The sequence below is a fragment of the Pyxicephalus adspersus genome, chromosome 7, assembly GCF_032062135.1.
Source record: "Pyxicephalus adspersus chromosome 7, UCB_Pads_2.0, whole genome shotgun sequence".
NCBI classification, from domain to species: domain Eukaryota; kingdom Metazoa; phylum Chordata; class Amphibia; order Anura; family Pyxicephalidae; genus Pyxicephalus; species Pyxicephalus adspersus.
The window spans coordinates 1,739,516-1,755,234 of record NC_092864.1 but is presented as its reverse complement, the minus strand read 5'-3'; the positions used below and the strand labels follow the sequence as shown (position 1 = coordinate 1,755,234).

Here is a 15,719-nt window from a genome sequence, read left to right as displayed (position 1 = left end):
GAAAACATGTCATTTATTTTATTTTGAAACTTGATTTTTTTTTAACCTAAATAAGTATGTAAATGAGGTAGAGATATGTTACAGTGGATGAAATGCCCACCACAATTTTTCATTGTCAAGTCATGTCCCAATATATTGGAAGGCTGATCAGGTTAGTTGAAAGGAGTTTTCTCATTTTCCAGGAAGAATAAAATATGAGCTGCACCCTTACAAAAAACCAAAAGCCCTCTCCCTAAATACACCTCCCCCAGTTACCCTGATGCATGTCTTCAAACTGTATGTATTACACCAAATTACTTTGCTTTTTTAACAACATTTTAGAGAGAAGAGAATATTTCCAATTTCACTTCATGGCATTTCATGAATTTCCTAATTTCCCTTTACTAAGATTGCCCTTCTAACAATTTTCATACACTTTTAGAACAGTTCAAATGTTCATTTATACTAAGAAATGGGATATCAGTTCACTCGGTGAAGACAAATGTGTGGCACTGGTGGGATTATCTTGGAGAATTTTCTGGGTCTGACTGTTTATAGGAATCAGTAGCAAGCTCTTGTACAATGCAGTGCTCCACCAATTTCCAGTAAATATTAGAAAATGCCAGCCAAGATTTGTTTCTGCAGTTTCCAAGGTACCCCTAGCTAAACTGCCAATATACAGAATCTTGCCTTAAACTTTGCATAAAGTTATGAAGTTATAAGGGAAAATTGTGTTAAATGTTCTGCCCTTCCATAGAACAAATAAGCAACCAATTACCAAAAGAAAGGCCTGGCACTACCATGTGGGTCAATGCCAAATGAATCCCTTTTTTTTTTTCCCTAGACATAAATACCCGCTCTCCTTATTAGATAACACACCCTGACAATATGACTTATTAAGCTCACCATGTTAGAGAGAGGGCTGGGTCATTGAATAATTCAATTTATTGTATGTTGTGACACCAATGACCAAGACAAAGGTTCTGTACTGCATTATAAGCTTTATAATATTTACCTAAATGTTGGGAGGACACAAAAAAAGAATAGAAAATCAATTACTGATTAACGCTCTCCCAGATCCACAAAAAAAAGGAGAAACAAATGGTCTGACAAGTAGCAAAGAATGTACAGTCACAATGAAGCCAGACGAAGGGAGCGGCAACAATACCGGGAATCTGTCAAAACCTAATCGATATGAATAAAAAAATCACAGCAATGCACATTCAAGGTTACCAGATTCTGATCTTTCTCATATGCTATAAAATACATCAAATCAAACAACAATGGCTTTATAAATAGCTTCAAGAGCAAGATGCACATGAAAACATGAAAAGAGATTTGTACACAGTTTACAAAGTTTTCCAGCACACTTACACTTACTGTTTTAAGTTGTATAAATACACACTCGTCATATTTGTGCTACTTGCTTTGTTTGGTGAGGGGTTATGTTGGGGGTCATCAACATTTCTTTTGGTGCATTGCTGCCAATATGATTATTTTGTATTTTTAAAAGACAAGTCTGTACATTTGTCATTAAAAATACTTCTAATTTTAAATTTCCTGCCGGTAATGCTCCATCCCCCCCGACACCTAGCCGGTATCTGCATCCCCTAGCCTTGCATCGCAAACGTTCTGCTTTATAGACGCCTGCACACACGTCGCATACCTAGCCGGTATCTGCATCCAAACATTCTGCTTTATAGAGGGGTCACACTGCCTGAAGGTCAATACATCTGATGATCAGCACCTATCAAATGATATAAAATGATTGACCTTTAGAAATTTATATTTTCTCCAGTTATCTAGTTTACACATTCTGATCTTTTTTTTATTCTTTTTTTTTTCCAGAAATGACCAGCACTACAAGCAGTAAGTTGTGATTATTTGACCATAGAGATGGAAAATGATACGATCGCTGCATATTGCAAATTAGAGATATTCAGAAATTCCCATTTTCTCATGTAATGTTTTACAATTTACAATATCTGACTTTTTTATTTCACTTTTCAGGGAGGACCAATACTACATACCCCAGTAAGTTTTGATTCTCTTTGTAGTGTTTCTTTTATTATTAATAAAAATAATAGTATATAATATATAAATATAAATATGTATATATTATGTGAGGGGTCAGCTCAATAGTGGTAGGCACAGAGACAGTGACACAATGGCACGGTTCACACAGGGATTTGCCTGTTTTCTTTATTTTCATCCACAAGCAAAATATAACGCCTTTACATAAAGGTAAAAACACAAAATAAATTCCTGCTCGGCTGAGCACTAACCAAACACAAGATCACGCTTTCTGTACGGGCGGCTTACTGCCAGCCACGCGACACAACTCAAAGTAAACTTACACTGTGCTTTTTGTCATTTTAGCAGACTTCAGCAGCAATGGTGAAAGACGGTCTGTTCAACCAGTTCCCCACATTCACATAGCCTAGAAATGAGCTGATCTCCATCACCTGGCTGAGAGCTATATAGGAAACTTGTTCTGGACAGGAAGGGAATGAGGAGCCGCACTACCAACCTGCTCATCAATCCATAAAAATCCAGACCCGACAACACCAACACCTAAGGCAACCCATCTTTCCTAGATTTCTGATATCTCAGCCAGTGTTTCCTAGTTGAGATATCCACTTCCTGTAGCCTAGTACTTTGTATATGAAAGAAACCTAGACGAAATATAACGATTTTCTACTAAGTTTCCAGTCACTGTCTCACTATATATATATATAAATGCTTTTTAAATTATTTAAGACATGTTATAAGTGGATATGGGGTAGGAAATTCAAAGATAAAATAGACTTAACAAAAACTTTTTGCTGTTCTATATTGTTAAAGTTCTGATATTTTTGTTTATGATGTTATTGACCCTGATGAAGGGGATCCATTTGTCGGAAGGAATGGTTCTGATCCCCCACTAATCCGCTTGCTTCGGATGGTTTTATATTGTCTTTTTTAATATTTGATATAATGGTGGGAAACTCAGTCCTGGCCAGTTTGCATGGGGTGGAATAAAAAGATGGTGGCAAACAAATTTGTTGTTAATAGATATTTTAAAATCTGCAAAAATTAAATTCCATGCAATTTTCCCCACAGTTTGGTTTGTTTTAACTTTTGTGCCAGTTTATTTAAAATGATTGATTAATAGTTTTTTTTTTTTATTGGCTGGGGTGTTTATACCTCAAGAGATGGCCAAAAAATTAGCAAAACAAAAAACATTTTAGTTGATTTATGGTACAATCCAGAATTGCAGCAGTGTAGATGCATATTACAGTAAGTACAATTGGATTGGATTCATCTGTAGAATATGACCACTTTAGCTTAGAAATATTGTAGAACTTTGTACTAGAATGTTTCTATTGGATAACAAATTTACTTGAATTTGACATGAATGTTTCACTCCCAAAGTTTTTTATTTATTTAATAAATGAGTGCGTCTTCCCACAATCCCCCACCATTTCAATAACCAAACCCGCAGCAAATGTGTGTTTGCTCTCTTCTTTCAAAAAAAAATTGTCAAAAGCATGTAGTGTCCGGGCTATAATTGTTCAGCCAATCCAGCAAAAGGGCGGCTGAGGACAGCTGGCACTGGAAAAACACCAAAAAGCAAATAAAAAATCTGATTCATTCCACACAAAATGTCCAAAACGTCCTAGACAAAATGATTTGCACCCTGAACTTAATATTGGTAGCACATCCTTTGGAAGGCATAACTGATGGCAATCTCTTTCTGTAACAATCAAAGATTCTTTTACATCTCCCACTTTGCCAGCTGCTCCCGGTCTCTCACATTTGGAGGTCTGTGTGTAACATACTGAGCACGGAGTAAAGAAAAAAGAGCAAAGAACTGTCTGAGAATTTGAGAACCAAAATTATAGAAAAGCAATCCCAAGGGTACAACTCCATCTCCAGAAATCCAAATGTCCCTTTGTCCGCTGTGCACAGCATTGTAAAGAAGTTTACAGCCCATGGCACTGCAGCTAATCTCTCTGGACCTGGATGATAGAGAAAGATTCATGATATGTTACAACGATATGCTGATTCTATGCTGACACTTTTCTGGAATGTAGAAGGATGGATTTCAGATTGTTTGTCCTTCTAACTCTTCCCAGATTGATGGACATTTCTGATATCTTTTCTCCTTGGCATTGTGGTAACACACACCTGAATGCTTCGGTCCAGAAAACTGCCAGAACATCTGTCTTATAGAGGGGTCACACTGGCTGGAGGTTAATCAAAGCATCTGATGATCAGAACCGCTAGCGATGTAAAATTATATGATTGCTAACCTTTAGAAATTCGCATTTTCTCATCTCCAGTTTTCTACTTTACAAATTCTAATCTTTTTTTTTTTAATTCTTGTTTTTGGCAGAGATGACCAGCACTACAATTAACAGTAAGTTGTGACTATTTAACCATAGAGATGAAAAATGATACGATTGCTGCATATTGAGACATGTCAGATGTTAATTCCTGGAGATTTTATTGTTACATGTTTTATAAGATGCAATAATGCAAATTAGAGATTTTCAGAAATTCCCATTTTCTCATGTAATGATTTTACATGGTTTTACAATTTACAATATCTGACTTTTTTATTTCACCTTTCAGAGATCACCAATATTACATACCCCAGTAAGTTATGATTCTCTTTGTAGTGTTTCTTCTATTATTAATAAAAATAATAGTATATAATATATAAATATATATATATATATGTATATATTATGTGATGGGTCAGCTCAATAGTGGTAGGCACAGCAGTCAGAGACAGTGACACAACGGCACGGTTCACACAGGGATTTGCCTGTTTTCTTTATTTTCATCCACAAGCAAAATATAACGCCTTTACATACAGGTAATGCTTTGCAATTTACAATATCTGACTTTTTTATATTTCACCTTTCAGGAATGACCAATACTACATACCCCAGTAAGTTATGATTCTCTTTGTAGTGTTTCTTTTAATAGTATATATTTATATATATGCATTATTAATACATTAAAGACATGTTATAAGTGGATATGGGGTAGTAAATTAAAACATAAAAAAGAAACTTATCAAAAAAGTTTTGCTGTTCTATCATATAGTTCTGATATTGTCGTTTATAAAGTTATTGACCCAGATGAAGGGGATCCATTCACCGGAAGGTGTCAACCAATATTACAATTATCTATACAAACACATTTATTGAGGGACATTTTTTCTTCATATACATGTAAAAGAAGTTTTGCTTCTCCGTGAAGTCTTTGTGCCAGATCCACCAAAGTATTGTCTCATGGTCGTGTTAGTGGATTTTCTGCAGTACATTTGAAATCTTGGTTTTATATTGTTTTTTATTTATACTTTTTATGGCTGAAAACTCTGTTCGGTTCTGGACACTTTGCACAGGGCAGAATAATATGGTGGCAGACAAATTTGTGGTTAATAGAGATTTTAAAATCTGCAAAAATTAAATTCTATGAAATTTGCCCAAATTTTGGTTTGATTTACTTTTTGTGATAATTGCTAGTGTAGGTCGAATATCTCACTATTTGATTCAACAGCTATTCGATCAAATAGTGAGAAATTCTCCGGGTGATCATATGCCTAATTCGAACACTATTGAAGTCAATTGTGCAAGAATTCAGGGTTTTTTTGGGTCTTTTACGGGCTGCAAGAGCAATCAGATCGCTCTTGCAGCTCTTAACTAGTTGTATGTGTTCTTGGATTGAGCTTTTCCATCCAAGAACCCATAGCACAGCGCTACAACAGCAATTGCCTGTGCCACGTTGTGCTACTACTATAAATTCTTGGAGTTTCTCTATCCAAGAATACAAGGCACTACATGTGATGAATGGGGACGAGTCTCCACTCATCACTTGTAGTGCCCAGAGGTCATAGTGGAACTGCAGAGGTAATCTACAGTTCAGTTTCCCATGTGACATCACCTAGTCCCCTTTCTTCACCTTTAATGCCCAGAGATCAAATTGGAACTGCAGTTGAGATGTCACGCGGGTAACTGAACTGCAGATTACCTCTTCAGTTCCACTATGATCTCTGGGCACTACAGGTGATGAATGGGGACTTGTTCCCATTTATCACCTGTGGTGCACTGTATTCTTGGATAGAGAAACTCTATCCAAGAATACATACCCTGTTTCCCCGATTATAAGGCACTGTCATATTTTTTGAAATGCCAAAATATGCCCTAGGTCTTATTTTCAGGGGATGTCTTATTTTTCCATGAAGAAGACTACAGTACACATTTATTGTTGAAAGTCACTCATGATCACTCATGTGCCATTGATTGTCCCCTGCTGATCACTCTTGTGCCGTTCATATTCCCCTTCTGATCACTCTATGCCATTGATTGTCCCCTTCTGTTCACTTACCGGTAATTAAGTGTAGGGATCTCTGTTAGGGCAGGGATCAGCAGCTTGCTTCCTGGTGCAGAATGCCGGCTTGTTACTTTCAGTTTCACTCTGCACTGCAGCCAGGAGCAGACAGGTGCTGCAGCCAGCATCAAGGAGACACACACAAGATCAAATATAGGGGGATGTCTTATTCACAGGTGAGTGTCTTATTTTAATTATTTTTTCAAAAATGGGGGGTGGCTTTTTTAATGGGGATGACTTAAAATCGGGGAAACACGGTAGCAGAAGCACAGCGCAGATGATGCAGTCCCCATTCATCACCTGTAGTGCCCGGACATTGTAGTAGAACTGTATAGGTCTGCAGTTCAGTTTCCCAGGCGACGTCACAATGGAACTGAACTGCAGATTACCTCTGGAGTTCCACTACAATCTCTGGGCACTATAGTGGATGAATGGGGACCCCCATGGGGACAAGTCCCCATTCATCACCTGTAGTGCCCGGGGATCCCGCAATGACAGGAGGATTCCCATGGCTGCACAGCCGCAGGAATCATAATGTCATTGTGGGAAAACCTGTAAAAAAAAAAGTTAAAAAACACAAACATTCAATAAATTACTTTAAAAGTAGTTTTTTATTTTTTTAAACATTTTTTACCGAAATTTTACCGTCCAATCCCGTGTTTTTCGGGTTGGGTCTATCCGAATTTGAACAGCCATATTGGGGTCGAATATAGGGACAACCTGAATTCGAACACCAACACTACTAATTTCTTTAAAGGAATTGATTAATAATTTTATTGGTTGGGGTGTTTATCTCTCAAAAAGATGACCAAAAATTAGCAGAAAAAACCCAAAAACCTTTAAGTAGATTTATAGAACACTCTAGAATTGCAGCTGTGAAAACGCCTATTACAGTAATGTACACTGCATATGTTTCATCTGTAGAATGTGGCCACTTTGACTCAGAAATATGGTAGAATTTTGTACTAGAATGTTTTTATTGGATGAAAACTTTACTTGAATTTGACTGGAATGTCTCACTCCCAAACTGCTTTTTTTTTTATAATATTTAAAAAATGAGTGCTTCTTTCTCCCATACCCCATCATTTCTACAAACAAACCCTTTCCTAAGCTAGATTTATAGATGTTGGGGCAGCATTGTGTGTTTTCTCTCTTCTTTCAAAAAAAAAAATAAAATAGTCAAAAGCATGTGGTGTCCAGGCTACATTTGTTCAGCCAATCCAACAGCTGAGGACATTTGTCTTTTGCTGACTTTGTGCTGAATTCTGTTAATGCACCCTAGCTGCTCTCTTCACTCCTCCAATCATCTACCAATGACTTCTTTTCTAGAGCTGCCCCCAGTCTCTGGAATGGTCTTCCTTGTCCTATTCATCTGGCTCCTACATTCTGATCCTATAAAAGAGCACTCAAAACCCAATGTTTCACCCTCACCTACCGGTCTTCTGTCCCTTAAAATCCTCACTACTTACCTACCATTCCATATTTCCCCTCCTATTGTGTAATACTTCCCCACCTTCTAAACAGTAAGCTCCTCGCGGCAGGATTCTCTCTTCCTCCTGTATTACTGTCTGTATCTGTCTGTTATTTGTAACAACTATTTAATGTACAGCGCTGTGTAATATGTTGACGCTATATAAATCCAGATTAATAATAGTAATATTAATAATAATACAGAATCTGAGGGCAACCTATAATAGGAGGGATAGTCTTTATGAATTATTTGGACTCTGCTGGACCATCAGTGGTAAGTATTAGTCAAAGGAAAAAATGAATAATGAAGATTTGTAATCTCAGATAACGGAAAAATAGGCGACATTTAGAAATTCAGATTTTCTCATCTACAGTTTCCCAGATCATACATTCTGAGCTGTTTTTTATTCTTTCATTTCAGAGATGACCAGTACTACAAACTTCGGTAAGTTGTCACTATTTCATGATAGCGATTCCTGCATTGTGTGATGTCAGATGTTTATTTCTGGAGATTCTTTTGCTTATCCTTGGATGGTGAAACAAGTGACTGGGAATAAGTGAGTTTGAAAACAAAATGAGTTACAACTTTAAAGTAACCACGAACTGTAAGCAAATGTTTATAACACCGTGAAATTAATAAATTGTAACTAGGAAGATGAGTGGTAGCAAGGTGCAAGGTCACATGTATGCAGAAATGGAGCTCCTAGGTGAATACGGCTGTGATAGATGTGAGTAAGTCGCCCTTCTGGAATCTCGCATTGGAGAGTTGGGAAAGTGCATTGCAACTGGAACTGGAAATCTCTGGAACAACTTGAGAAGGGTCTCACTGAGCGGGCAGTTATTGGTATAGATGTGGAAGATGGAGAGCTTAATCAGGATGAACATATAGGGAATTGGGTTACTGTAATTAGAGGGAGTGGTAGGGGCACCCAGAAAAGAAGGTCAGCCCTGGGTTGGAGGACCCTAACATGTATACAAAGTTATGTGAAGATGTGCAGGTGGCAGACCCAGTGGTGGCAACTCTAGATGTTACTGCTACCCCTAACAGCCGGGAGAGCAGCAAATCTAGCAGTGGTGGGGAAGGCAATGCAGGAAGGCGTAGACAATTGGTAGTCATCGTGGATTCTATGATCAGGAGGACGGGTAGAAAAGTTTTTTTGCCTAGATCCTGTCAACCTAATGGTTTGCTGCCTACCTGGTGCCAGGGTTCGACTTGAGGTGGACCGAGTGGACAAACTACTGGGAAGGGCTGGACAGGACCCAGCTGTCTCCGTCCATGTTGGAAGCAATGAGAGGATTGATGGAAAATGAAGAATCCTTAAAAATCAGTTTAAAGAACTAACAGCTAAACGCATGGCTTAAGTCCTGGTGTAGAAGGGAAGGGTTTGGGTTCATAGAGCACTGGGCTGACTTTTCATTGGGGTACAACCTGTATGCCAGAGATGGTTTGCACCTAAATGGAAGGGGATCTGCTGTGCTAGGGGAAAGATTTAGGGGAATGGTGGAGAGATATTTAAACTAGGACAGGTACAGAGGGGGGGACAGGTAATAAGGTGGCAGAAAGGTCAGACAGGGGTCTGTCACTAGTAGAAGGTAGATTGGGGATAGTTGGGGGAGCATTATGGATTATTGTAGGGAGCTTCACATGTTACAAACAAACATTGAATTGTGCAATACTAATGGTACTAAAAAACAAAAGGATTTAGCAAACAACTCTGGTAAAAGGTTTAAAGAGCCTGTTCACCAATGAATTATGATTATGACTTACTTGGTATTGCTGAATCCTGGCTTTGTTCTTCGCATGACTGGGCTGTCAAAATTCCTGGGTATACTCCCTTTCGTAAAGACAGAGTCAAATGAAAAGGTGGAGGTGTATGTCTGTATGTGAGAGGTGATCTGAACGTAAAAGAAGAAATTGTTGATGAAGCATGTGATAAGGTTGAGGCATTATGGAAGGAGGTGAATGTGTGGATGAATAACACACAATTAATGATTGGAGTCTGCTATAGGCCCCCCAGTGCTAAGGAAGAAATAGAAATTCAACTACTAGCACAGATAAAAAAAGTTGCAAAATCTGAAAATGCTTTAATCTTTGGAGATTTCAACTACCCTGACACTGACTGGAGTAATGGCATTACAGGAACAGCAAAAGGGGGGAAATTTGTGAATTTAATACAAGATAATTTTATGGTATAGTTTATAGAAACCCCAACTAGAAATGATACTCTGCTGAATCTAGTATTTTCTAACCATGCAGAGCTTATAACAAATGTGATTTGGACTGGGGATAATGAAAAGGCAGATTTACTAAACACTTTTTTTAGCTCGGTGTACACGAAGGAAAATGTCAGAATTCAAGTACAAATCCAATGTCACTGCCTTAACCAAGTCACAATGGCTCAAAATTGATATGACTGAGTAACAGTTGGGCAAAATTAAAGTTGAAAAACCACTAGGACCTGATGGATTACATCCACGTGTCCTGAATGAGCTGAGCTAAGGTATTTAAATAACATTGTTTTTAATTTTTAGAGACTCTATAATCACTGGCTTGGAACTGATGGATTGGCGTAAGGCCAATATTGTTCCTATCTTAAAAAAGGGAGCAAAATCATTATCAGGTAACAACAGACCCGTTAGTTTAACGTCCATAGTTGGAAAGGTCTTAGAGAGTTTGATAAAGAGCCACACAGAGGAGTTTCTGCTAGAAAATAATATTATAAGTGATAGTCAGCATGGTGCCAAGAAAGACAGAAGTTGTCAAACAAATTTACTCTCTTTTTATGAGGAAGTAAGTAAACAGGTAGACAGTGGAGTGGCAGTTGATATAGTGTACTTGGATTTTGCTAAAACATTTGACACTGTACCCCACAGACGGTTATTATGCAAGTTAGAGTCAATAGGTTTAGAAAAGTCAATCTGTAAATGGGTAGAGAACTGGCTTAAAGATCGCATCCAGAGAGTTGTAATTAATGATTCATACTCTGAATGGTGTAAGGTTATTAGTGGTGTACCCCAGGGTTCAGTGTTGGGACCTTTACTGTGTAACATCTTTATAAATGATATAGAGTTTGGGATTTCTGTGTTTGCAGATGACACCAAACTATGTCATGGAATTAAGTCCATACAGGATGTCTATAATCTACAAGCAGACCTGGATGTACTGTGTGATTGGGCAGCCAAGTGGCAAATGACATTTAATATAGATAAATGTAAAAAAAATAAAATGTAAAACTTGGGGGCTAACAAATGGAAAAGAAAATGGAGACGGATCTGGGGGTTCTGGTAGATCATAGATTTAATAACAGCATGCAATGCCAAGCTGCAATATCTAAAGCTAGTAAAGTACTTTCTTGTAATAAAAGAGGAATAGACTGCAGAGATGGAGACATAATCCTGCTCCTGTACAAAGCATTGGTCACACCACATCTGGAATATGCAGGCCAGTTTGGGGACCACAAAAATTATATTGTGGGATTATAGAGAGTGCAGAGAAGGGCAACTGAGCTATGAGATCATTACAAAGCACAAGGGGGCGCTCTTTGCGTCTGGAGGAAAAGAAGTTTAAGCTCCGGATAAGGAAGGGATTCTTCACTGTAAGGTGTGATAATGTGGAATCGGCTCCCTCAGGAAGGAGTTTCAGCAACTACTATAGATTGCTTTAAGAAAAAGCTGGATGATTTCTAGAAGCACAGAATATAACTGGGGATTAAGGAGTTATAGTAAAGATAACAGAGACTGCTGATCCAGGGAACATCTGATTGTCTCATGGAATCAGGAAGGAATTTGTCCCCTGCTGAAGCAAATTGTACCCGGGGTTATTTTGCCTTCTTCTGGACCAACTATGTCCTATAGGGTTTTATGTCTGGGATATGTTTATTTCCCTAGTGGTTGAACTTGATGAACTTTTTCGACCTGGCTTACTATGTAACTGTTTTATTGCAACATGTTTTATAAACAAAAGTGTGGCAGATCAAATCAAGCAAATTACATACTGCATTTTTCCGGTTTACAATATCTGAGTTTTTATTTCTTTCAGGGATGACCAGCACTTGGAACTCCAGTAAGTTGTAATTCTCGTTGTGATGTTTTACTGCCTTCATGACATCAGACTGGGATTTTGTTTCAGATAAAGCGCTATAAATATATATACACACACTTCACATTGTGATGATTGGCTTTAATAAATATTATATTATGACGTCTTCCTAGGGAAGGTGGGAAGTGTAGACAGAATTGTTGGGGTTGCTGCATTTTCGAAATGATTTGAAATGAAGTTAATGCTTTGCAGCAATATTAATCATTTTGCCTTTTTCCAGGTACTGAAACCTACAACTGTACAAGGAGAAGTAAGTTGCAAATAAAGAATTCTGAAGACAAGTAAATAAAACAAGTAAAAAACACATCACTTTGATTCATTTATTTGGGGTGAAATAAACAAGAAAATGTTTTTTTCCATTTGGAGATTTTGGGTACTCAACACAAAACCCTTTATCCTTTGTTTGCTGCAATAAAGCTGCACAACCCCGGGAATCAACTGAGCACCAAAGGTCTAAGAAAGACATGTGATCTCATTGGAGCCAATCAGTGGGGATGATTGAGTAGAGGCTGTACACATTGTAATCCAATCATGTACGAGCTTTCTTATGACTTCAGACAGAGTTCTGCATTCATGAATATATCTTTTATTTTATTATTATTGCTCCAACAATTAATAATCGGAAGCAACATAAACAGAGAAAGTTTGTTACAAAATTATCAAGCAATCCTGACTGTATTCAATACAATATCAGCAAATAACTTGTATTACAGATGGGACGTCCCTTACTCTATTGATGGATCAATATGCACTTTATTGGGGGTATTCATACTACTATGAAAATGCTCTGAATTATTTAGCTGGCAGATTCCCCTGTGTTACACGACAATATACTACATTAACCCTGGACTATGCAGGTAAGTACATCATCAGAACTTTAACATTTACATTATCTACTCCAAAAACAATTATTCATTTTTTAAAACTACTACTCCAAATATATCCGGCCGTGAGTGACAGTCAACATGCTTTACACGAGTTTTGGTTTGCTGTTCTGTTTGGGTGACGTTTTTTTAAAATATTTTTTTGTTCTTTTTTGGTAAATGCTCAGTGTTAATCATAGCTGCAGTACAGTCATGGTGTATAGCACTCTTATATTCAGTTATAACAAAGTGGAATTACAATCAAATATAACATACAACAAATTCCTCCCAACTCTTTGCTTACTGTTAAGCTGCGTACACACTTCCAATTTTTATCGTTCAAAATGAACGACAAACGAACGACGAACGATCGATTGGGCAAAAATCATTCGTAAAAAAAGTAACCAACGACGCCGACGAACGAGGAAAGTCGTTGGAAATGAACGACCGGACCGGCGGATCGGATTGGACGACGATCGTTGACCATCGTTCGTGTGTACGGTCGTTCAGTGATCGTTCATGGTCTAAGCATGCGCAATGAACGAACGTTCGCTCACTTCCTGTGTTGCACGTCACTTTCTGTATCGTTCAAACGATCGCATCTATTGTGTGTACAATATCTGCGAACGATCGTGTCGTTATCTGTTTGTACAGGATCAGTGCTAAACGATCGTTCACAGATATCGTGCAGGAACGTTCGTCGTTCGTTTACCAACGATAATAATTGGAAGTGTGTACGTAGCTTTAGTTTATCTATTCTGAAGAATCCTCCTGGTTTGTTTACTCATCACTTAGAAGCTTATCTTTTGCTGTCCCTAATTTTTTTATCTAATATGGTTTATGTTACTATTAGTGTTTCGGGGTGTGTCAAGTATCACATTTTTACTTTTTTAATAAAATATTTTTTCAGAAATAAATGAAACTATCACCAATGACAAGAATAATTTCTTGAAAAGCATACAAAGAAACTACGGGGATGATCCTTCTGCCTATGATAATGCCTATACCCATACAGCAAAATGTAACCAGTCCCTCCTCCATGGGCTGAAGAGAGCTCTGCAGATTTCCCCCGATGAGTCCATTATTATGGTTTCTACATTTGGTTCCATGAGGGATTACAATGACACTCAGCTCCTTTCTGATGTTTATACATTGCTAGAGAAGAAGAAGTCCCAAGTAAGAACCTTCTATGGAAAGTCACACATCATCTACGTATCTCTGACCCAAATATAAATCTTTTGTTTTTCTCTGCAGGTTTATTTTCTGTGGTATCCATGGTATTGTACAGCAAATTCTTCTGTGCTAAATGTATTTAATGCAATTTCATCTTTTAGTTACGGAGAAGTGATAAACATGGAATATTCTGATATGTTTAAGGTAAGAATCACATTAAAGCATAGAAAGCATAGCGCATTAGTGTCCGTGAAGACATTTTGATGGTGAATTCATCATGTACCCGGTTCATTTCAGTTTTGTGTATCTGTAGAGCACATTGGTGATAAAATATTAATCTGTGGGGTCAAGGCAGAAATATTCATATATCCTCATGATCTCACTAGGCTCCACTTTTTGTGACCCTTCTAGAAAAACACCGGTGGCAATACTCATGAACATCTTCTCAAGTCAGTACTTTTTTCTCTGAAGTTTCCATAACTGACACTTCTTAGGACCCCACCTTGTATGGCTGCCACCCGGACTTTGGTATCTGACCCGACCTTTGCTTAGTTTTCATTCCTGCTTCAAAAGAAATCTTGTGGCAGCAGAAATAGCCCATAGAGGTTGTACATAGTGTGTTCCAATGGTTTATTTGTGTAATATTGAGGAATAGCAGACAATTTGCTCCAAAAAATACAGTTTTCCCTTATATTCCTTTAAATATTTCATGTGTTTGATTTATGTATTTCTCTTCTTTTCTTTTGGCAGATAGTTACCTCATTGCAATTACTGTTGTCTAAACCTCTGAATTCATCTGAGCGCATCCTGAACATCAATGCCAATGTTACTGATAAATACACCAAGGTGTTTAATGTTACATCGTCCTTAAAACATTTACTGATCATAGGAGATGAATCATTCACTCTTAATTTCACTGATCCAAATGGTAAGTCCATTACTGAAAAAATTAAGGAAAGATTTCTAAATGTCCATTTTTTCAAAGGAATTTGTAAGGATCAGAACTTGTGTTGAGTTTTTAGTTCTTTCTGGGTTCCATTATCAAGATTTATCCTCATTTCTTGTGAAATGAACCAAATTTAATAAGACAAAAAAATCTTAATATTGGGGCCTCTAGTAACCCAAAGTCTACCCAAACTCGGAATTATTATTAGTATCCAAAATTATTTCAGACAATGTTCACTTTGGGTGTGTGGAACTAAAGTTTTATTTTAAAAAATGTAATCAGGCAAATATTTTTTGCAGAAATGGACAGAGAGTGAGTGAATGACAGTTTCACCAGCTTTTTAGTTTCTTATCCCACCAATCAAATGCAAAAAGCAGTTTATAGATCTATCTCCTGTATATAATAATTATTATTATGCCACAGTTAAGGAAACTCACCATCCCGGTGTCGTTGTGAAGGTAATATTGTGTGGTGTATACACAATACCGTCATGTTGGCTGCAGAAATCGTTGCATCCGTTAGATTGGATTTTGACATTTCTTCATTTTAAATCTAGAAGCTTTAATGTAAAATGCTTCATCCACAAAAGAAAGACTTGCATGCACAGAAGGGGCATTTTCCTTCACTGCAGGAGAAGAGATGGTGATCTCCTGTAAGGGCAGAGAGATCGGCACTCTTTTTTATTCCCCTTTACCAATGGTCTATGTCACCCGATCTCGCGCCTGCGCAGTGTGAGAACGAGTAACGTACCCAGAAGGAAGAAGATATCAGCGCCGGGCCCAGAAGCCTGGAACGAAGAAGAATT

General features: G+C 37.7%; 1 protein-coding gene across 1 annotated transcript in view; it reads left to right on the top strand.

Moving 5' to 3' along the window:
* Positions 1–8,488: 8,488 nt before the first annotated feature.
* LOC140334630 (uromodulin-like) overlaps positions 8,489–15,719 on the top strand; it is a 41,320-nt gene continuing 34,089 nt past the window's right edge. The window contains exons 1-5 of the mRNA XM_072416869.1: positions 8,489–8,561; positions 11,873–11,896; positions 13,706–13,971; positions 14,050–14,172; positions 14,719–14,896. Coding sequence (XP_072272970.1) covers positions 8,489–8,561; positions 11,873–11,896; positions 13,706–13,971; positions 14,050–14,172; positions 14,719–14,896 — 664 coding nt within the window. The remainder of the gene's footprint in view (positions 8,562–11,872; positions 11,897–13,705; positions 13,972–14,049; positions 14,173–14,718; positions 14,897–15,719) is intronic.